We start from the raw sequence: 24,376 nt of genomic DNA, 5'->3' as shown, positions 1-24,376 counted from the left end.
TCAACACAAACTCATATTTTTCTGAGCTGCCCGTGCAGGGAAGTTACAACAATGAGCCATACGCAGGCCCAAAGTTCCTGCTAATGCTGCTGCAGAATAGGCAGCATAAACAGACGTTTCCTCCAGCTCCTGCTGCTCCCCCAGCACAGACCCCTCTGTTCACCAAGCTGCCGTAAACAGCCAGAAACAAGCAAACAGTTGCTGACAGAAAAATGAATTCATGAAGTTCCATCACATCTGAAGTGTCACACAGGCTCCAGGATGAAAAACCAATGGAGGTGTTGAGTTACTGGCTGACTGAACCTGAATTAATGACTTAATTAATTACTGAGGCTTCCTGGGCCTCCTCATTTGGCAGGCTGCTCTTATGATATCACACCATCTTAACTTGTGTGGAGACTTGCAGTGATCAACAGATTCACCAGGGCTGGCTTCTACTTTATTTGCCTTTTAGCTATAGTGGACATTTCTGCAAATCACCCCCGTGCTTGATGCAATATAGGCTTATCTTATAGCCCTTCCCAAACAGCCAACCCATCCAATCAGGCGCGCCAGTCCCTGGGTTTCATCAGCTCTCCGTGTTTTCCAGCCTGCCTCCGTCTCGTCCCACTCACACTGTGTCAGAGCGCGGCGTTGACAGCCACTGGTCACTGAGCAGCCCACTCTGTCAGGGTCTGTGTCTCCACGCAAGACTGCTGAAGAAGAAGCTCCGACTCTCGCATTTGCTTTTGTTTGTAAGAGCAGCAGAGCTCAGAGCCCGTCCACGGCAGCAACAGCACAAGAAGTGAAAAAGCCTCTAGTCATTTCTGACTCGTCACTGTCTCTCAGCTCCCCGCACCATGTCTGGAGAAGACGCACCTGCCCAGCAGCAGAACGCCGTGGACCAGAAGCAGGAGACCAAACCCGCCGAGGAGCCCAAAGCCGAGCCGCCCAAGACGGAGCCCGCACCCGCCGGGGCCGCCGAGGCAGCGGCCACCCCCGTGGCGACCACCGAGAAGGTCCCCGAGGAGGAGACGTTCACCTACCGCGCCCTGGTGCTCACCGGCTACGGGGGCTATGATAAAGTCAAGCTGCAGGTGAAGAAGGGCAAGCCGGCGCTCAAGGCTGGGGAGGTCCTGGTGCGGGTCAAGGCTTGCGGGCTGAACTTCGCAGACCTGATGGCCCGGCAGGGGCTGTACGACCGGCTGCCGTCCCCGCCGGTCACCCCGGGAATGGAGTGCTCAGGGGTGGTGGAGGCGGTGGGGGAAGAAGTGACGGACAGAAAAGTAAGCACGCGCTCTTTTCTCTGCACTTGATGGCTGATTTTACTGCTTTTCTGTTTCACTGGTGAATGTTTGTGTCGTCTTTGGTGCTGAACAGCTCCATCTGGGCATGGGCGTGTCAGGCTGGGGGAGCGCTGCTGCTGCTGCTGCTGCTGCTGGGGGGGTGGAGGTGGTGGTGGTGGGGGTGCTGTGCTCTGAAACTGTCATGACTTTACTGTTTTAACACGCTTATGGATTATTATTAACACAATCACAGGTTGATGGATGGTGTGTAGGTGTTGGAGCATCCATCCATCCATCCGTCTGTTCGTGCGTAATAAGGAGACAGCACCTTTTGTCTTGAGGCAGTGAAGCCCGTGTGTGTGTGTGTGTGTGTGTGTGTATTCATCTCTGTACTTGAGCCCAAAGTGTGTAAGCGACACGAGTTGAGCACAATGAGGCAGCAGCAGGCGTCGCCCCTCTCGGCTCCGCGCTCTTCCAGTTGCGCTGCCTGCGCGCACTGAGCTCGGCCAACTTTCACTGAGCAGACAGCAGCTGAGGGAGAGATGGTGGAGAGATGGTGGAGAGATGGTGGAGAGATGGTGGAGAGATGGTGGAGAGATGAGGGAGAGATGAGGGAGAGTCACTGCTCATGACAACACGCGTGTTTTAGGCCTAAAGTCTGGTTAAGCTCACACCAGCCCCACATGCTGTCCACCCATGCAGCTCCTACCTCCGCCGCTCTGCGCTGTGTGTGTGTGTGTGTGTGTGTGTGTGTGTGTGTGTGTGTGTGTGTGTGTGTGTGTGTGTGTGTGTGTGTGTGTGTGTGTGTGTGCCAAGGCGCGGAGAGCTGCGTCAAGTCGGCCAGAGATGGGCACGGTGAGGCCCGGAAATGAGACTGAGCTGCCTTCAAAATTAAAGCTTTGCACAGTCAGAGGAGACTTTCCCTTTTTTCCCCCTTTTTGCGGAAGTGGAAGAAGTTAAAGTGAAAACATATGAACGGTATGAAAAGCAGCAGTTAAGAAGGAGAGATGAGTGTGTGAAGATGTTGGATTGGTGAGTGGAGTCTGTCTGCTGCTGTGCCTCCACCCGCTGAGGCCTTCAGGGCTCCACGTTTGGATGGGAGATAATAAGACTCCACCTCGGCTCCACTTTTATTCATCATTTCCTCCCGCAAATTGCTAATAAGGGGTTTTATTGTGGAGGCGCTGTCCAGGAGCCACACTTACTAACATGGCTGACTTGACTCCGGAGCCCAGAGTCACCGACGCCTTTTGTTACCGGGAGCGACGGTGGCGCACAGACTCACCGCGCGGAAAGGGCGAGGCGCGTGATGTGAGGAAGAGGAGCGCTCTCCCTCTTTGTCAGCCCCCCCACCCCCACCCCTCCCTCCTCCGCTGTGCTCAGATAACACTGTCAATTTAGCACAATTACAGTTCAAACCCGCGCGCTCCCAGACAATAAAGCCAAGTCAATTGGAGCGCGGTAATAAAAGCAGCTCAGACTTCTATTGAATGTCCGACCACGGGGGCTGAAGTGGCTGAAAGGTGATTATCTGTCGCTTCCCTACATTGCATGATGAGTCACAGGCCTATATGTCTGCCTGCTGGCTGCATGGCATCACCACGGCAACGCCTTTGTGAGACAGCTGAACTCCAAAGCCAACATGTTACACATCAGCCGCTCATGACTCAAGCTGTTTGCTGTAAGAGCGCCATGTTCCCTCTCATCAGCCGGTGAATAGCAGGCCCATCACATGTGTGGTGTGTGTGTATGTATGTGTGTGTGTGTGTGCAGAGTCTGGGCATCTGGCTGGGAGTGGCACGTGTGTGTGTGTGTGTGTGGGGCAGCCAATAGCAGCCAGGCACCAAAGGTTAAGGCCTTCCTGTTTCTGAAATACTTTATAGCTTCTTTCCACATTGTCAGTGCTGCAGATTGGATTTAAAGGCCACGCCGTGCACACACACACACACACACACACACACACACACACACACACACACACACACACACACACACACACACACACACACACACACACACATGCACTAACACACACAGCCTGTCACCAAGGCCTCAGTCTCCCACACCCCCCTGCAGCCCTTAGCTTATGGAATTAAGAGCCAATCTTCCTAATGCACGAACATCTCTGAGATCTTTGGCAGCCAACTCAGAGGGAATGTGCTGACCCTGATAGCACTGGGTTTTTTTGGGGGGGGGTGAGGCTCTCACTCACTGCAGCTCTGTCTGCCTGTCTGTCACACACACACACACACACACACACACACACACACACACAAAGACATACAGTAATGGGTGTGTCTGATAGTTTGCTCTCCATACAGTGCAAAGCCATGAACACATTCATGACATTTAATTAGATAATGCAGCCTAAACATCGGCGGCTGAGTAAAGTGTGATTGATTTTTATTTTATCTTTCCGACATTTCATCACAGCACTGAACCTCATGTTGTCTAATGTAAAGTGTCAGCTGCTCCACGCAGACGGAGGAGGCGTTTGAGAACTCTGCTGCTTCTTTATTAATGGAGAAAAACACTTTTAACACTTTAATTGTCAGACTGTGGAAACATATTGTTTTGATATCAAACGTCAGGCGTTGTATCGGCCAATAATTAAGATTCCTCTCTGCTCCTTGCTATAATATCTATGAATGTAGATAAAGCACCCCCCCCCCCACCTACCCTGCTTGCTGGCTCTTGTGTTTTTATGTGTATTTATTATCCACTTTTACTTCAGTAACTGCTGCAAAAGCAAGCAAGCGTCCCTTGAGGGGACAATAGAGTTGAGTGAGGTAATACTACAGTGCCCTCACCCGAAATGACCTGAGAGGGACTGCGGGGAAAGTGTAACAGTGAGTAAGCGAAGGAAGAGGGGAAATATCACAAATCACACCGAAGCTCCCCTGACACCAAACATCAGCACTTTTTCCTCCAGGACTGCCTTTTTTTCTCATTTTTCATGCTCTCCCTCAGTCACTTTTGGAAGGATCTGACCCATATGTTCTCAATTACCTCCTTCTGGCCCACATTGTCAGTCTGGTATTTCCTCCACCCCTCCTCCCTCCCTCCATCTATCTCTCCTTCGTTTGTCTAATCTCTTGATTCTTCCTCTCTCGATCACTCTATCGGTGAATCCGACCATCCTGCTGTCCCCCCCCTCCCACCTCCCTTTATGTTACCGTCCTCTCCCCTGCCTCCCTCTCTCCTCTCAGGGCATCTTTACCTTCCTCCAGGATCACTACATATCCAGCTCGACACGGCCTGTTGACAGCGAGCCATAAGCTGCTGGCTTAAAAAAGGAAGTCAGATGCCTCTGTTTTGTATTTTTTCCCTCAAGCCTGTCCAGTGTGGTGTCCCTTGATGAATTCTGGAAAATTCTGAGACTGAAAGTGTCGAGTTGCATCAAGGCTGCTGATATATATCGAGATGCAAAAACAGGATGACGAATAATGGTGTTTTGTCAGCATGGTATGCCGATTTGCATAATCAGAGGTGCAGTCAAGTGTAAGAAGAAGCATGTAGGATGTTTGTGAGCAGGGCGTGGCCGTCACCCGAACAGCCTACAGACCGTGTTAAAGCGCCATCACACCTACGCTGACAGCGCTGAGATATTAGGTTTCCTGTTAATTACGTTTGCAGGAGCTGTGTGGGTGTTAACATCTAACCTTCACCTTGTGCCTCCACCTGACTCATGAGGATCAGAAATTTAATTTGCTCTTTTTTTTTTTACTCTGATAATTTTTCGCTGAGCTCATCAAAGCCACAGAGCAGCTGACTTAGAGGCCTGCATACCCCAAAACTGAATCACCATCTGATTAAGGCCATTCATATACAGATAACTGGAAGTGTCTTTGTTCAGCGCCCCCGCACTCCTGACCCCGACTGTGACTACATTTGATGCAGTGGCATGAACACTGAGAAAGGAAATGCAAGAAGTGTGTGTGTGTGTGTGTGTGTGTGTGTGTGTGTGTGTGTGTCACATTGTGAAGATGTTGTAACAGAACTGTCACAAGGCTCGCTCACTTGGCCTTGAGTGTTCCTCCCAGATTCTGTGTGACTGACAGTAACTCACATGCTTAACGTGGGTGCAGAAGAATAGATGAAAATGCATTTGAATGCAACGTGTGAGTCATATTTGTGTGTGTTTCCTGTAGAAGCCTGAACTCCTCCGTCTATCGATTTGTGCCACACTGCACCCCCAATTAAACCGGCGAGGCTGATGAGTTTGAGCACTTAAAAACAGGGGATAAGACCCTGAGATGGAGACGGGAGAGAGAGCGAGTCAGCCTGAACAACAAAGGAAGGAAAGAGAAGGAGCCCACGGTGGAAAAGTGAAAGTATAGTTTGAAAATAAACCAAATGACTCTGACTCAGACACAAAGATGCCGGTATGAAAAGAGAGAGAGAGGGAGGAAGATCTCTCTAATTGGAGTGGATAGACAGCGAGGCGCATGGCTCCCTCCAGACCATTAGAGAGGCCCGGGTGGAGAGGGTTTGTTCCCAGGAGGAGAGAGCTTGTCTTATGCTCAGCCATGGGGAAGAATCTGGCAGGGACTGTGATGAGTGGAGAGAGGCCAGGGGAGAAGATGGGCCCCATTGTCCTGTCTCGCTGATGAGGAAGGGGGGATATGGGACACTCCTCACAAGAGAAAAGAAAGACGACGGTGAAGACAGAATGAGACGGTGAAGGATGAAGACGCGGGGAGGAAAGAGAGAGCATCAAAGAAGGCGGCAAGACCGAGACGCAGACGGCGAGGGACTGAAGAAGGGGAAGGAAGATGTTCTAAAGTAGTAAGAGGAAAAGGAGTCAGGAAGTGAAAGAGAAAGAGGGGAAGAGAAAAAGTGAGGAGAATGGAAACGGGGCGGGAGAGAGAGAGAGAGAGCTGTGCCGAGAGGGCTCGATAAGGGGGAGGAAGAAAACAGGAAGAGAGTTATAATGCTGCGGTCGTCTCTGTTTCCTGTGTCCCTCGAGTGGGCTCTCCTGATTGGCTGGTGAGGGCTAAGTTTACACAGGGGCTCGTCCTTCTGCCAGGAGACAGTTGGGAATCAGAGGATCCTGCTTTGATAAGAACAGTTTGGGAGCAGAAAATGATTGTGGCGCTCAGCACGCTGACTGATGTCGCTGTCAGGACGCTCACAAAGCCGATCATGAAAAGAACAATTCTGACACTTCAGCTCTACTCACACTGGAGCTGAGGGGGAGAAGCTCAATAAACGTCTTAGAGAAGATCAGATTTGGCCCATTAGCAGTGCGTGTTAACTGGGAGCAGAACTTCCTCCTTCTTTTCATCATCTGTTCTTCAGTCAGATCCATGCAGACAAACCTCAGCCTCACACCTGACCACTGCAAGCCACTACACTGTGATCAGAAAACAGCCACTTGCTTTTTTTTCTTTGCCCTGATTCCACTGTGCTTCATTATTTCCCTCCATATAGTCACTCCAGTCACTGCTCTTCCTCTCTGTGGTTTCTCCTTTTCCTTGTTTGCTTGCACTCTTCAAGAGTAAACTCTCTGAGGTTTGCCGGACGAGGCGGCTGCATGTTTGTATGTCTGCCATCGCTGTAAGCAAACCACACTCTTACTGCCGGTGCTGCACGGCTCGCATCTTTCCCACTGCGCCAAAGAAACCGTGAGGCTGCAGATGGCGGAGCGCTTCAGGCTCTAGCAGAGAATCCTCCTGGGCGAGGGGGGTGCCAGTGGATCCTGTTCAAGCTCAAGAACTTAAGTAATCTATTAAAATATACTAGGACATAGCTTTAATTGAATAATGTAGTTTGAAAACGACCCACACTGCTGAAATGCTGTCTTTGTAGATAATGATGACATATAATTGCCGAACACAAAGATTTAGCCTTAATTGGCTCAGTAATACTTCCAGCTTCAGCGCTACATGCTGCTGTACAGGACAGAATATTTTCCATGCACTCTAATTGACTCAATATGGTTTCTTTTCTTTTCTGTTTTTTATCAAATTAGCTTCTCCATTAGTCCTCCTGGTTGGGATCCTCTGCCTTAGATTAGATTAGGTTGTTTTCAAGGAGTGGAAAAAGGTGCAGACACTGTCCTCTAAGCTGCGTCTCTCTGTGCCCTCTCCTCCAGGTCGGTGATAAGGTGATGGTGCTGAACCGCTTCGGGCTGTGGCAGGAGGTGGCGGTGGTGCCGGCAAGCCACACCTTCCTCATCCCAGAGGGCATGAGCTTTGAGGAGGCAGCAGCCCTGCCTGTGAACTACATCACCGCCTACATGATGCTGTTCGACTTTGGCAACCTGCGGCCCAACCAGAGCGTCCTCGTTCATGCTGCCGCAGGTAAGGAGACACACAGAAATCATGCAGAGAAGCATGCAGGGAACATGTAAACCACTGGGAATGGATGCATCACTCTCCCTGAAAGGCCACTAGCATCAGTGATCGTTGATTTCATTATAAATTGATATATAATTCATTCACAAACTAAAGCAAACGTAGTTTTAGTCTGTCTGCTGCAGAATCCATGACAAACTGTCAGTCACTCAAAGTTCAGATACAGATTTCTGTAGTAATGCTGCTCCTGAACCCAAACCTCTGACCTCTGACCTCTGACCTCTGCTAGCTGCTCTGTCGTTAGCAGCCACACACATACATTCAGTATGGAACCTTTGCCTTTGATTACATGTGTAAGATGAACATAAAGATGCAAAACTCGAGGAAACGCCCTTAAAATGTTTACACTTGCAGAATCCTTCCCTCTCTGCGCCTCCTGTTCTCGTCTATATGAGTTATGGCTGCTGGAGAAGGTCCCTCTGTTCATTAGTGTGAGATATGGCTCAGTGCTCTGCAGCCTCCTGGACTGCACGAACACTGGAGCACCTGCCACCTGGGCTGTGAGGCCACAGTTCACAGTGAGTGGGTGGGAGAAAGATGGGGATAGAGGGAGTAAAAGCACCTGTTTTGGGGTGTGATGCGCTGAGCCTGAGAGCATTTGATTTTGCTGTGTTTACACTGTCAGGCCAGCTGGGGAGAATGGGAGTGTGTTGGCCAAAAGAAGCTCGTCTCTCCTTTTCTTCTCTCACTGTCTGCCGTTGCACACTTCCCGCTTTCCCTCTGGTTCTCACTCTGTCTGTGCAGGGGGAGTCAGAGTGGGATCCCTTGGCACTCGGGACAGAGCGTGGGTGTCGTGAAATAAGCACATGCAGAAACCTGAGACAAAGGAATGGCGGGGGGCCGTGGGACACTACCAGCCCAGGTGCACGTGTCCCTCGGCATTAATACAGTAAAACTGAAAACCAATGAATGGATCATCATTCAACGGTGCAGGTTCCCTGGAGCTGAGTGGCAGCTGACAGTTGTGCAGAGGAATCCCAGATGTTTGCGTTCACCACATCATCCGGGTGATGTCACTCATCCCTGTGAACGCACGTGTTGCCAGAAACTTCCCGTGCAGAGTAGGTCCGCTATAGGAGGAATGCTGCGGTGGGAGACGCTTCTCCTCGTCGGTTCGGTGGAGGAGGCGTCGCTGGTTTCTCGGGGCAGGCTGCCAGTCTTGGCTCGCCAGCTGTCCGGACATCAGGATTGTAAAAACACATAACTGAGACTATGACAAAAACATTTGCTTAACAGTCTGCTTCAGCGCACTCTGTCATTCTTTGCATGTGTAAGTCATTATCAGGCAGCAACGCCGCTCTGCAGAGACCTTTAACAGCCGTGAACATGATACGAGCGCCTCACGTGAATAAGGAGCGTTGTGGGGCTGCATGGCTCACACGGTGCTGGATGCTGAGAGTGGGTGGGGGGGTCCCACCCCTGAGAGAGCACCGTGGTGATTATGTGTGTGAGCGTGATCTGTCTGACTTCTCAGGGTTATATTTTCATTAATATCAACAGACAGGGTGACAAATATTCCTCACTAACACATGCCAACATGGAGCCGCTAATATTAATGCAGCAGTGATGAACCATTAGTCAGAAAATGAATCTAGAAAAATTTTAAACTAATCAAATGAGTCCTTTATCAAGTGAAAATGCTAATTGGTTCTGGCTTTAAAAATGCCAAGATTATCTTCTTTTTCTGTTTTATGTTGTAATGTGAATGTCTTTGCAGTTTGAAGACGTCACCTAACCAGCAAGTTAATAGATCAGGAAACAGCTGTAAAGTCATTTAAGGGTGCGGTGCCTCTTTTTGCTTGATATGAAGCAAAGTTTAGAGTCCATCCTCAGGCCACATGTGTCGGTAGAACAAGTTGTGAGCGGATCAGAGAGATTTCCCATCTCTGATTATCCCCCTCGATAACTTTTAGACGACTGAGGAAGTCAAACCTTCTCGTATTTCACAGGAAAAAAGCCAATGTTGTGCAGAATGAATGGGTTTCATCTCTTCTCCTCTCACCGCTGATCTACTGTTTAAACTCTGATCACTTGCAGCTCATTTCATTCAGATTAAATGTGTTTTTTTAATGAACTTTAATGAGCTACATGAAAACGCCACCCAATGTTTTCTGAGAGTTGAGTTTGGATCATTCCATCGTACACATCTCTATACAGAGCACATATTGTGTTCTGATTGTGAAACAGTGATTAGGAAGCGCTCTACTACTGGTCCCTGCCCATGGATCCAGTGAACACACACAGCATTAATATGTGGTTAGATGGCTTGACTTCACCTCACCATGCTGTTTCACAAGGCTTTGCAACGGACGCCTGCACATAAAGTGGTTTATCCAAGTAAGCAGCAGTGATTTTGTGTGTCAGACATGCCTGCACAGAGCTGCATTCCTGCTAGTTCAGTTTATGTTGTGCAAAGATAAAATAGTGAGCTTTTCCATGAGATGAACTGGGCCTGTTTGCACAGCAGGAGCAGCAGAGCTACAGAAGACAGGCAGTAATTTGTTTTCCATTTGGTCCTCAGTCACTGCGTTTGGTTTGATAATTATGATTTAAACCAGTCAGACTTTTATTGAGAGCCCATATTAGATCAACAGCTTCTTATCACGGCAGCCATAGACTCTGTGTTTGAGGAGCAATTCTTCTTCTGCTGCCGCAAATGTTTTCATCAAAGCATCTTTCTAATGAAGGTTGAAGGGTTCATCCTCAGTCGATCTGTCTCAGTGCTGACCTGTTGATTCTCTTATTCAGGGAGGATAGAATCCACAGATTTAATCACATTAGGAAACCCATCATCCTCCCGTCATCTACCTCTCGGTCTCCAAACCCCTGAAACTTATTTATTAATGTCATCAATAAAAAAAGTGGCTCAACATGCTTAATAAAGCTGAACTATAAAGTCAGGTCAGTTTCATTCATGTTTTATTCATCCCCTAATTTTAGCTGAGCAGGCAGACAGACGGGCAGACAGGCAGACAGACAGACAGACAGACAGACAGACAGACAGAGGTGCCGGCTGATTTACACATAAACAAAGTGGATAATACAACAGTATGCAAATGTTAAAGGAACGATTTTTGGGAACCACACTTATTAGCTTAGCTTAGCATAAAGACTGGTGGACCAGCACCAGTTGCCAGGCAACCGGCAGAGAATCCAGGAAGTTACTGATCCAGACAAAGTCAGGCTCATAACCCCCCTCATAAAACTGTGAATCATTTTTACACTTTGGTTTGAAGCACGTGAGGTATAAAGAGTTAAGAGCTGGTGGGGTTTGGTACCTTTGACGGCACCAATTTAGCTGCAGTCTTTATGCTAAGATAAGCTAAGCTAAGCTAAGCTAGCCAGCTGCTGGCTCCAGCTGCACACAGAGAGAGGGATCAGTCCGTGAAGAAGTACACTTCCCAAAATGTCGACGTGTTGTGATGATGTGGGCTGTTTGGAGTGAAATGACAACACAACCCTGCTCACGCTGACTGACGGTCACACATAAGGCTCCATGAGTTTCAGCTCTCTGTGATGAACAAGCTGCTGAGGGCTTCACGGAGGGATGCTGGTGTCCATCCTCTGGCCTCTTGCTCCTCCATTGTTCCATGTTGCAGTGCAGGTAATAAATACGACATCAGCTTATCAAGTGCTCCCCATAAACACCATCATTTCCTCAAAAGCATGGTGACCTTTACCCACTACGATCAGGTGACCAGTGAGTGCCTGCCTGGTGCTTACACTCAGTCAGTCAGTCAGTCAGTCCTGCCTTCATGTGTGTGTGTGTGTGTGTGTGTGTGTGTGTGTGTGTGTGAGTAAACTCTGGTGAATAGGCCTCAGCTGCCTCTCTCGTGGGTCCGCTCCTGTCCTCTCTCTCCAAACAATAGCTTGTTGTATTTCCTCCCATCGTGCCTCCCTTCTCCACCGCACCGCACATCTGCATCCTCCCTTCTCCTCCTCCCCCTCCGGCCCTCCGTAACCTCCGCTCCCTCTGCGTGACCTCGCCATATCCGTGCTCGACTCCCCGTCATCGGGGAACGTGCGCACGTTTCCCCCTCTTGTTTTCCCCAGAGGGCCTGGGCGTGGGGAAGTTCAGCGACATTTGGATCTCATCTCGTGGGTCCTCCAGCGTGCCCGGACAGCAGCCTTTCCTCTGACCTCCCCCTGAACTGGTCCTAATGTTTATGAACCCTGGCCGGCCACTCGCCACCACACCCACACTACACATTCCTGCATACATATGGGGCTCCGGCGCTTCCAACGATGACGTCCACCTCTGGTTTATTTATGAGTTCTCCAGTGACTGCAGGCCAATGTTAAGTGTCATGCATTGTGTTGCAGATGTGGAATGTTTAATATCACTTATTCTGGTGATTTGGCTTCGTGGCCTCAGCCCTTCCCCCCGTGTGACCAGACTTTTTTGACATTTTGGCAGCACCAACCAGACTGTCTGGTTTAATTCCAGCTGCAGCTTCTCATACTGTAGGAAAACATGGTCACTAATGGCACTGTAAGGTGCATTGGTCTACTAAAAAGCACATGTCATCAATCACCTCTTCTCATAAAGCTCAGCAGCAGTGTGTTTGAGGTTTGCGTGTTAGACTCTACACATCCTCAGCGCTGTTTAAGCTGCCTGTTATTAAATCTTTTATTTTTCCTCCCCAGCCAATTATGGTGGCTTCCATACTCCTGCAGATGCTTCTTGCTGAGTGTCTGTGTTGAGGATAGAGTTTCAGCGGGTTACACCGAGGATTATCTGGAAACACCTGATGTGAGAGGCATCCATGCGGGTGCAATAAAACCTGGAGAGTGATGGGTGACAGCAGTCACAGCTGAGCTAAATCCTTGTTAATGGGAATCTACAGAGCCGCAGCTTCTGGAAGTCATTTCTTCAGCGGTGAATTCCAGTTGGAACGTTTTTCTTTAATGACACCCTCATCGCTCATTGCTCATTGCTCTCAGTTCGTGTTTTCTGTCTGTATTTATATGACAGGACTTTGGTAAATTCAATGCTCCACCTTTGAAATTGGGAATTAAAAAATGTGCAGTTGTTGTCAAAATCATCCAGAATTGACCGTGAAGCTGAAAGTCAAATGGATTTGAACTGCTGATGGTTTCATCAGGCTTCATGTCTCAGTGTTACAGGTACAAACCACAGAAGTTTAAGCCTTGTGGTGGGATGTTTCTGACTCAGTTTATAGGCACACGAGCTTCATCCTTTGAAAACAAGACCATGACTTGAACTTCTAGATGGAAACTTTATTAGCTGTGTCTGATGGGAGGCACATTTCTGGCTCTAAACATCAGTGTTGCACAACAAAGAGGCGTGTAGTGATGTAGAAGTGTGCTGTAAATGCTGAAAGCGAGCTGAGCAGGTGCCTGCTGGATCTCTTGGGTTCGGTGAACCAGCGCTCCATCCTGGTGTAGATCTTCATGGCTGCTGTCAGACCTGCCGGCGGGCCCTCAGGCGTGGGAGCCCTCGGTGCTCACAGCTGATTTTTGGTTGGATTATTGCAAGAAACATGTGAGCTATAAGGAGGGAAATATTGATTTCCTATGCGTCTTATTTCTCCCAGGACTCCCTGAGAGATTATTGCTCTCATTCATTATTTACCAGCTAACAAGTCCCTTGCTGCGGAAGCATTAGCTCAAGTGTAGTTACATCTCTCACTTCTGTAAACTCATTGTTCCTGAGAGTCACGATAACTGTCTGATGTGTCCTGAAAATGGTTTCCTCCGCTCTCCTCCCGGTCTGTGTGCTCAGGAGGTCTTACCCTAGTTTAGAGAATGCTAATTCAGTCTGACCACTAAGCGGGAGTCTGGGCTGCGTGGTTGAACCGTCTCTGTGTTCCCCAGGCCTGGCATCGCCGGCGGCAGATCAGCTGCACTGATAGGAGAGGGAAACCAGGGCAACCTCCAACCTAACCCACCAATCGCAGCGCTCGCTCGCGCTCTCATTGCTGCAGCCGTTAACAAATGACCCCGTCGACCCACCCCCACCCTAACCACCGCATACAGTCACAGGTGTATGTGAAACCTGTGTCAGGACACCTGTTTCTGTGTGTGTGTGTGTGTGTGTGTGTGTGTAACAGGATGAGGGTGCACCAGTTTCATTTTAAGCAGGTTTATGTTTGAAATCTGTTTTACGTCCATTCATATTGATGTATATTGTGTGTGTTTCTGCTTGCCATTTGTGTGTGTGTGTGTGTGTTAGTTAGGAGTGTGAGAACCCTGACTCAGGAAATCACAGGGACCACCTTCACACACAAGCAAAGGATGTTTTTTTGATTCACTCACCCAGTAACTAAAAATGGGCTTCCTCTCTGCTGCACAGAGAAACTCACCATCAGAGAGAGCACATTAAACTGCTCCTCAAGCCCACAGTGTGTTCACACACACACACACACACACACACACACACACACACACACACACACACACACAGTCATCCCAGAAAAGCACCAAGGTTACATAATGCAGAGTAATACCTCAAGAGTACACGTTCACAAACAGCCAACGGTTGCAGGACTCATATCTGAACTCTGTTCTGGAGCTGCAGAGAGCAGCGATGGTTCAGCTTGTTGATGTTGTAACACAGCCACAGCAAGTTTGGGTAAAAAGAGACGCTTGGGTCAACGTTTGTATTTCATTCTTCGTCAGCCGCTGCCACCGCAGGCTAATTACAGGGTAAGAGCAGCGACAGGCCTTGAGGAAATGTGGAGAAAAAAAATGCAGGAGAAAACAAGACGGAGCTCGGAGACGAGGGGCCGGTCACCCCTGTGGTGTCGGTAGTAGCCACATGGCCACCGTCCGCCCCTGTTAACACCTGAGATCGTGGCCTGGCTCGCACAAATGCTGCGATCAGCTTTTGTTTCCACAAGAAACGAGGCGTCGGTGAGGATTAATCAGGATGGTCCAGGCGTGCTGTCCATCCCCGTACTTCTGTTTTATGAATCTGAAAAACATTTCTGACGTCCTCGCCCACCCCTGCTGTTGAACTCTGGGTGTGGAGCAATAACAGTGGCCTCAGTGTCAGTCTGGATTCCTCTGTGTTTTGGGGAAAATTCCTCTTCTCTCCTAACAGTCATGTTATGGAAGCCAAGTGCAATTTGTGCCAAAACACGAGTATGTAAGGATTCAGGGGAAGACAAAACCCTGCTGTGTGTCCTGTTTCTCCAGAGAGAGAGAAACTAAACAGATAGGTGGCTGCTTTTTGACGTCTCCTCATTTCCAAGTGTAAACAATTCAATCACATTTTCTGGGAGAATAAATACAATTAGCAGCAAGAATTCGCTCGAGCTGCTTTCTCTCCCGTGAGCGATGGGTAAGTGTTTGTGGACGGCCTTAAATCACACTCGACACCAACATGAGAGGTGATTCTAATCTGAAGGAGATCCAGATACAGGGGGAGAAACTATAAATCAGGAAGCTAAGGAAACAATGAGAGCTGAAGCATGGGGTCAGAGAAAGGTTCATATTTGAATCTCTGTGCATGTTTGTGCAGATTAGCTGACACCAGCGGCCCCTGAGGACCGTTCGAGGCTGCTGCCCACTCCTCTCTGCTTTGTGATCAGTGGACGTATGGATGTGTGTGTGAGTGAGGTCGGGGGGGGGGGCACTAAGGGGCTCTTGGCACGAGCTCAGCAGTCTTGTGATGGGAGATCAGGAGTTTGTTCTCAGGGGATTCAGGAGCAGGTACGCTCTTCCTCCCTGAGCACCACTGGATCAGATGCATGTCTCAGGCCTGGTTGGGATGGAAGTCTTCGCTCCTCCTGAGAATAACGGCTGATTTGTTCAGGAGCTGTTTTACTCGCTGACTTCATAAAGCAGAGAAAGAAGGGGAATCACTGTGTTTATGACGGCAGCCTCAGTTAAATATTAATATGTGAGTGCCTGGCTGTGAGTACGTGGGATTAATGGATGCATCGTCTGTGGGACTCTTTCTTTCACACTTATGTGATGGTTGCTACTATGTGACGGAGCTATTTAGTGGAAACAGACTCAGACAATGCATATTCACTATTTTCTCACTTTAGTTCATCTTCCTTTCTGCCTCACACAAACATTTGCTGTTGCACGAGTCAAAGGCTTATAAAAGAAACCTTGACGCACTCTGTCAGGTGTCCGTCTGTCCGCCCAGAGCTTGGTGTCAAACCTACGCTGATGACAAACTTGTGATTGTGCGTCCCCTATGAGCCCGAAGGAAGAGCAGTCAATGGAACAAAATGGCTCCCTTTGCTCAGTCATTGCTGGCAATTTGGCCGAGGTTTCCTTGGCAACACAAACTTGGTTTCTCTGTGAGGAAGAGGAGAGGTGGTGCTGTGCTAACGCAGCCGCAACAACACACACGTCCAACAGCAACAGCCTTGATTTTGTTTTCTCATCAGTTCTGTTCTCAGGGTCAGCAGGCGAGATCACAGTGATGCAGGGCAGTCTAATGTATGGGGGGGGGGGTGTTTAATACTTTTCCCTGGAAGATAATCACTGGATTATTTTCTTTAACAGTTTTTTTTTATTCTTCTGCTGAGTGATTCCTGATCAGAAATGAACAAAGAGGATAATTTGATTCGGCATTAATCTCATCATTACGTCTCCGGTGCTGTTTTTGAGTGAGCCTGGACGTCTGTGAGGAAATGTGCTGCTGGTCCGGTTGACTGGCTCTCAGAGCTGAGACGAAGGATGGCGATCTCTGTACATATACATGATCAAACATCATGAAGCTGAGCAGAGAGCGATGCATGGAGCTGTCCCAGGAAAACCATCTATCATCTACTTTTGGTAGAATTTGTCTGAGGGATTAAATGTTCCTTCATGGGTTGAGAAAATTCTGCCACATCTTAAATCATTTAAAACAGGGCTGAGATCCATTTTCTTCATGGGACATAGACCGGTTATAAAAAGCAGCAGGGTTTTTTTGGTGTTTTCTCGGTTTAGAAACATAGAGGAAGAAGCTTTTTTTTGGTTTTACATGATAGAATCAGAGTTGTGGCAGATTAGAAGAAGATCTTCCTCTTTGGTTACTTGATGTGCTCAGGCCTCCCTGTGCCTGCTTCCTGCTTCCTGCTTCCTGCCCGTCTGATTATCTCACAGGGTGTGCATATTAAATGTTTGGGTTTGGTTGCCTATGCAAGCAGGCAAATTATGATTTAATCATTCATTTAATCCAAACCTGTCTGGCAGCTCAGCCATGCCATTAAAAAAAAAAAAAAAAAAGAAAAAGGATGTAAATGCACATGTTGCTTTGTGTTGCTTTATTCTCTGCTATCAGATAAGACTTGCTCTTTACTTGGTCAGGCGTAGATGACCTTTATGGATGCCTTTCAGTTCAAGTCCTCAAGTCAGCCTTCATTTCAAACAAGCCACTGCTTATCAGTAACCTATTACTTCTTGCTCTGGCTGCCTAGCAAACATTGGCTGAGGCATTTGCTACAACTATGTACACACTTTCAGACACAGTGAACACAAACACAGCATCTACTGAGACACGCAGCACTTTGTCTTTAGGAGTCACCTCAGGCCGTGTAGCACATTTTGTTTTCTGCTGGCTGCTTATAAGGAGCCGTGTCAGTGTGATTTACGAATGTCATCCACCTCTCCTTTCCCAACAAAACACACCACAGCTATACGCTTTCTGTCCCGTGGACTTTTCAACAGGTTGTCTGGAATAAGGGACCCAAGAAGTACATGTGTCATCTGAGCTACAATGGCTGCTTTCTCCACAGCTGGATGTGTGCGTCTGTTCATCTGTGTGTGGGTGTCTATTCTCCCCAGGCCAGTCGAGCTAATGTGATTGAGCTTAATGCGCTCTTTACATACCCCTGAGCAAACCACATCCACGCTGTTATTGCCGGGCTTGTTTGGGACAATAAATAATGCAAATCACATTTACCTGCCATAGGAAATGTCTGGAATGGGAATTCTTGGGTGCCTTTAGCAGCTGCTCTGTTCAGCTGAGTTTCACGTGTCGAGTTAAGCTCGAACAGTCAGTCAGTGGTAGAATCCATCACAATAAATGTATGTTTTATCACACAATCATGATGTTTTATTAACCCGCCCGTCTTCCCTCAGGTGGCGTGGGCATTGCTGCCACTCAGCTGTGCAAGACCGTGAAAGACGTGACTGTGTTCGGCACGGCATCGGCCAGCAAGCATGAGACTATCAGCCAGGGCGGAGTCACGCATCCCATCGACTATCGCACCAAGGACTATGTGGAGGAAGTCCGCAAGATCAGTCCCAAAGGTGAGAACCGTGGCCATCTGCTCTGAGATAAGAGCTCTAAATCTGGAGTGTGTGCGCGCAGAGATTGGAAGTGATGTCAAATAAACCGACCAGTGTAAACTCTCTGTAACGGAGCTTCACAGTCACGTGCATGTTTATTTCTGAGATGGTTTCATAAAGCAAATAGTCCAGATTGATGAATTCCCACTGGCACAAAGCAATACTGTGTGGCTGCAGCATGTGTTGATCAGTGTGGAACAAACTGCAGACAGTTAGATGATACATTTTCATACACTTAGTTTTTTCCTTGTGACACAGTTCTCAGCAGACTGCACACTCCACCGACAGCATGGAGGAAGTCATTTTTCCTACCAAGCAAACTGGTCTCACTCAGTAGTGACTGTTTGGGTTCCCATCGCCATCAATACTGTATCCACAGAGCTTTATGTAGATGTGAGAGGGGCACACAAAACGCTGCTTTTCAGCTAAATGAAACGACGTCCAGTTCCTGTTTCTTTTCTTTCGCCTACTGCTGTGTTCCTAGCAGGACGGAGACTGTTATTATGCTGGAGGCTCATTTCATAGCCCCCTCTCCAATCCGTCTCTGTTCTTTGTAGCACGGAGCGAGACAGACAGACATTACAGAGACAGATAGGAAGAGAGCGAGAACGGACACTTTAGACAGAGACTATCTAATTAGAAGCCTGGATCAATGTGCAGCCCTGCTCGCTGCCTCTGTCTTTGGCTCTCTGTTAATTCATCTGGGCTGTGGTCAAGGCAGAGTCCTGCTGTGAGCCTCCCACAATCAATAGAACCAGGGTTTATCGGAGCAAGGAGGGGCAGCCCAATTTGAGGAGTCCCCTCTGGCACAAAGGAACATCATTAAGGCCGAGCCTACATGGCCAGACATTAATAAGCCACAGAGAAACCTTCACAGTTGGGCTTCCGTGCTTCAGCGTCGCTCAGAGACGGTTCGTCATCCTCTCCTCCCTGGAACAGAACGGGCAGCGACGGAGAGACATTTTATTCCTCTCATCTTATCAGTGACAAGAGGGAGAAAACATAAAACAAGTAGGACCTCGCCGCGCCCTCCTCCTCTCCTCTCTTGGCATACGTGAGGGCTCCTCTTCGTGTAAACATGGCACGACTTGGCCTCGCTCACTACTCCTAGTGAACTCTGGCATGCGGAGGGAGCTGCTGGGGAGACTTGGCAGGCTGCACTCCCTGAATTCACACCAGAGATAACTGTCCCCTTCTTCTCTCCTCTGCTCCAGGTCTGGACATAATACTGGACCCTCTGGGGGGATCAGACACCCATAAGGCCTACAACCTGCTGAAGCCTATGGGCAAACTCATCACCTATGGTAAGTAGCGGCACACCTGAATGTAGGGCAGTTATTTTCGGTGTTTGGAGCAGCTGTATGTGAATCCTCGCTGAAGATGGAGTCTGCGAGGCAGGAAAAGACGAGAGCTAACCCAAATAGATTTGGTTAAAATGGTCATTCTGGAAGAATGTTAACCAATTTCACCAATCACTGCATTTCCACGCTCAAAAGTACCAGATTCTGAACCACTTTAATGAGCCATAACCAAATAAAGATGAAGCCTCAACCTACGTCAGCAAACTTCATGTAACTGTGGTGGAAAAGTCTTCTCATGCAGCGCCTGCCCCCAGGATCACCCACTAAGCTTCTCCAGATTGTTCGTTTTTAAATTTACCAGAGCCTCTTACGTAACGCCTAAAAACAAACATGTTTTATTAAGCGTGTTGGCAGCGTGGCAGGAAGCTCAAAGGTTACTGTGGATGTTAAATTCATGGCAGCGACCTGAACGAGCTGGCAGCCGTCAAGACTGTGACCCCTAGACTCATTTTTACCCTCACTGAAACTCACATTTATATTATCATCATTATCTCTTAGTTCTTTACAGCTTACTCATTTTTAAATTTCACTCCGTGTGACGTGGAAAAAGTCCAGGGTTCTGCATCCTGGTGGGCAGTGTGACCCCCCCCCATAGAGGTCCGTGTCCTCAGAGTGCTGTGTGTCCTCTGTGGGAAGGCCTTTACGCTCGCTCTGGAAGCAGCATGCATGCAACAGTGGGCGGGGTCGGCATCCATGGAGAACAGGGCCTTGCCTTTGCACGCCGCACAAAAAAACCCACTACCCAGCATGGTGCCCTCCACCCTTGCCCCGTTCACCCTCTCTCGTTCCTACAGAACCCCCCCCAGCAGCAGCAGCAGCAGCAGTCCCACCCCACCCTCCCGGTCCCTCTGCGCTGGCTGCTCCTCTTCCAGCTTATCAGAAGTATGCATGGCGGAACAATAGGCGTTCTATCCACACCGAACCTGGAATGTGTCTGAATGTAGCAGCCTGGGTCCCGCTCTTCTCTCAGAGCGCGCTTTGTGTCCCCCGTTTCCCCCCGAGAGAGACGGAGAGAAAGACAGCGAGGGCGCGGGAGGCTGTGTGAACGCGGGAGGAGGGAGAGGAAGGGGATGTGGTGACAGTGAGAGCTGAGGCTTTCAGGGTGGAGGAGGGAGTAGGTGAGAGTACAAGGACAGAGAGGTGGAGCAAAACCAATGAATGAGCAGAGTCACCTGGCTTTTGTTTTTTGTCAGTAACAGTTTGGGCTTTTTAAAGTGTCATGAAACTAAAAATAAAAGATGACACATCACCAAAGAAAGAGATGATGTGTGTGAAACCTGTTTCAGCATCTGAAGAGAGAGCTTGATTATCAGGTCAGGGCAAAGTGGAAAAGAAGTAATAATAATCAGATTTGATAGAAAATGAATCAGACTTCCAAACAGTTCATCATCAGTAGATCACTTCTACACAAGGATGCAGACTTTCTCCTCCTCAGTCTTTCTCCCTCCTTCTCCGTCAGGTGCCGCCAACATGCTAGCTGGCCAGAAGAAGAACCTGCTGGCCGTGGCCAAGAACTGGTACCATCAGTTCTCCATCCACACGCTCAGCCTGATCCAGGGGAACAAGTCGGTGTGCGGCTTCCACCTGGGCTACCTGGACGGGGAGACGGAGCTCATCACCGAGGCCATGAACACCATCCTCGACCTGCACAAGCAGGACAAGATCAAACCCCACATCGACTCCACCTGGCACCTCGAGCAGGTTCGTGTCCGACTGCACTCGTGGGATTAACATGTTTCTCATGTCTGCTTTGTTCTGGTTCTCTCTTCTCTCATAATATTGTTCATGAGCAGGTTTGGGAGATGTGATTCTATCTACTGAGACGATATTCTGCTGTGCTGTTTTTTACCAAGATAGCCATCGGTTTAATATCTCTGGCTGTGCTGGGTCATTGCTGGCAGCGTTACAAATCGGCACGCATGACAGGATCAGTGTATTTACAGGGTCTGAGCATCAATGTGAGGATGAAGATTTAGTTATTTAATTCAGCCTAAAGCCAGTTTTACAATTGAATATATTGATTGTTTGATTATTATTATTATTATTAGGGATAATGCACATTGACATAACATGAACCTCATGTATGTGTGCCAGATTTAGCTACACAGGTTAATTTTATCTAGAATATATTGTGAGATATGTTCTCCAGCCACAAACACGGTTTATCAATGAGAACCTTTCTTTACCAGTGGCTGTATGTTTTTGCTCATGCTGTCTCTAACACGTACTTCCATTAACCAGCCTTTGTGTGTGGAGCTCACATCCATCTTTGCCTGGCTGTTGGTGTGACTAAAAGCATCCCTGAGCACCTCAGTCCAGCTGATTCTTTGTGACACGGGTGCATTCACACCTGAATTACATCCATTTTTACGCCGTGTGCGTACGAACCCGGTCACCCGGGGTTCGTGCGAGCGGCAGGTGGGTGTGTGTGTGTGTGTGTGTGTGTGTGTGTGAGTTTGGCCGTGGGATCTGCAGGCGCTGGGTGTGGCTCACATTCAGTCGGGCTCAGCAGTCAACAGGCCCAGTTTGTCCACAAGAAGCACTGTGTCTCCTCCAGCACAGCTCAGTCAGCCAGACAGAGTCAGATTGTTGCTGACAAAATTAACACTGCTAACAGATATGAATAGAGTGTGAAAAACAGAGAGAAAGAGGGAGTCGGAGGCTGACATCTTCTGTTGTCAGAGTGGGAGCTGGTCAGTGTTTTGGCCTGTGTGACTGTGGCCAGAGAGAAGCACCCGCTGTCTCTCTCCACCATCTGACGCTCTTTCTCTGCCTCTCCATCTGTCTGCTCTTTATATCTTTCTCTCTGTCTTTAGGTTATTGACTCCCTCTCTGTCTCTCTCCACCTCGCTGTATTCTCTCCTTCTCCCTCCTCACAGTGCATCTTTTTTGCTTTTTCCTCTCTCTTGTTGCTATGGCGACATCCTTTAGTCGGTGTGTGTGTGTGTGTGTGCGTCTGTCTTAGGGAGGGGCCCTGATGTATGAGAAAGAGACATGGCAGGAGCATGTAGAGGCGGAGGAGGGAAGGTGTAGCTCAGTCTGGGGGGGGGGGGGGGCAGGTTTGAGACGCACGTCAAAGCATCAAAGGCAAAAAGCTGTTGGCCGCTGGGTCGTCAGATACATGGTGGACTGTGATGAGCTGAGAAATGCCACGCCCTGACCCCGTCCGTCACAGACCTGCCTCCACTGTCACGCTCTGTTGTTGGTCCAATAATCAATAAACGTCCTCAGACAATATTTGGGAGTTACAATCATCCCTGTGTTCTTGGTTCATTATCTACATCTGCACTGATGCCCAAGAGGATGATGTTCAAGTCTGTGGCTGCAAATAGCTCGCTCCAGTGCGAGCAGCCTGGGAGCCGGAGTGGAGGGTGGGGGTGGGTGGAGTCATCCGAGGAGCCTCCGCCGCTCTCGCTGTGACTTTCATTCACATTGAGGATGATTTTTATAATTCCCGGACTCACCCCTCCCACCCCTTTGGTTTCGGCGAGGCGTGCTCCTCAGCTGAAGGACACCAGTTGCTCGCTTCATCCCCTCTCCTCCCCTCCCCACCCCCACCTCCCACACTCCCCCTCTTTCCCATGTGTCTGAGTCGTCAGGGCCACGTTTCAGCCGGGCTTTACGTTGCTAGGAGATGGCCCTGTTGCCGTGGCATTGGTCGTTAGGTGGTCTGCCTGCCTAGCACGAAGAGGGGGATTGGAGGAAGGAGGGAGGGGGGAGCGATGGAGGCAGGAGCAGACAGTGGACCAGGGCTCGGTGGTCAGGAGGAGGGTGGGGCCGGTCTCACTGGGATCCTCCTCGTTATGACAGTCGATCCATCACCGGACGGGGGTTTGACTGATTATCCGTTAGCACAAGAGTGTCTCCCCCCGAGAGGAGGAATTTATTATCACCAAAACACGTTAGAGTTCCCATGATCGACATCCTGGAGATGAATCAGAGACGAACGAGCCTTTAAAGGACACAGTTTTACAACGTGCCTCCTGAGCAGAGCCTCGTCAGGCTGACTTACACTACGTCTCTCCTGGTTTCCCTGAAGAACGCAGACAGCTGAAGCCTCATATTATCTTCAGCTAAACTTTAGGATGAATTATTGGGCAGAACGAGGACTCTGGAGTCACAGCAGGAAATCATCTCTGTAGGGCCAGAGTGATCAGGATGAGCTCATGTGGGCTGGATCTGACCTCTGGATGAGACCAGGATGAACCCAGGTCTCAGATCCAACATTATCCATCGGTCATTGTCGAGGAATTCGGCCTCATCACTTCTGTCCTTCACTTACAAAGAACAGAACACAGATGATTGTTTTTTAATCACAATAAATGTGTTTATAATAATGTGCTTTTCATTCTATCTATATTTGATCAATTCTTATATTAACTATGTGTTTGCAGTGTTATTCCCTTCTTTTATTTTCCTATTTTCCTCCTGCTAACTGTGCTTTCTTGCTTTTTGCTGCTGCAGCAGTGTCGTTTCCCCTCAAAGATTATTAAATTCTCATCTGAACAAATGTAGTTTCTCATATACAGCGTATTAAAGTTAGATTCGAGGAGTGCCAGCCTGTTAAATTGGTTTCTAAAACAGAAGGTCGGAGGCTCGTATTGCTCTGGATAGGTGTCGCTGGAGGAGAAGCTGGCTGCTAATAGATTTTTGTCAATGGCAGGAGTATTTAAAACCTTCCTCGCACTCCTTTCACTCTTTCATCTCACCTTATGTAACCGTCTCTCTCCTCCTCTCTCTCCTCCAGGTGGGCGACGCCATGAGAAAGATGCAGGAGAGGAATAACATCGGCAAAGTGATCCTCACCACAGAGCCGATGCCCGAGGAGGAGAAGAAGGAGGAGCCCAAGAAGGAGGACAAGAAGAAGGAGGACAAGAAGAAGGATGACAAGAAGAAGGACGATGGCAAGAAGGAGGAGAAGAAGGATGACAAGAAGAAAGAGGAGCCCAAGAAGGAGGAGAAGAAGGAGGAGGAGAAGAAGGAAGAGGTCAAGAAGGAGGAGAAGTGAAAGGGAGGGATGGATAGTCGAGCAGAACAGCAGGGAGTTTGTGTCCAGGGAGCAGGGGGTGTGGGGTGGGACGGTGGGGAGGGGGGTGGGGGATGGAGATGGAGAGGGGTGGGGTGGGAGGGT

General features: G+C 48.9%; 1 protein-coding gene across 1 annotated transcript; it reads left to right on the top strand.

Moving 5' to 3' along the window:
• The first annotated feature begins 750 nt into the window (after window positions 1-750).
• Window positions 751-24,255, top strand: vat1 (vesicle amine transport 1). Its single transcript, XM_070847744.1, has 6 exons — window positions 751-1,265; window positions 7,363-7,570; window positions 17,675-17,845; window positions 19,099-19,188; window positions 20,705-20,946; window positions 23,993-24,255. Exons 1-6 carry the CDS (start codon window positions 840-842, stop codon window positions 24,251-24,253), a joined length of 1,398 nt encoding a protein of 465 aa, XP_070703845.1. The 5' UTR covers window positions 751-839; the 3' UTR covers window positions 24,254-24,255.
• The last annotated feature ends 121 nt before the right edge of the window (window positions 24,256-24,376 follow it).

This window comes from Pempheris klunzingeri, chromosome 17, assembly GCF_042242105.1.
Source record: "Pempheris klunzingeri isolate RE-2024b chromosome 17, fPemKlu1.hap1, whole genome shotgun sequence".
Lineage (NCBI taxonomy): Eukaryota > Metazoa > Chordata > Actinopteri > Acropomatiformes > Pempheridae > Pempheris > Pempheris klunzingeri.
This window is presented reverse-complemented; position numbering and strand designations above follow the sequence as displayed.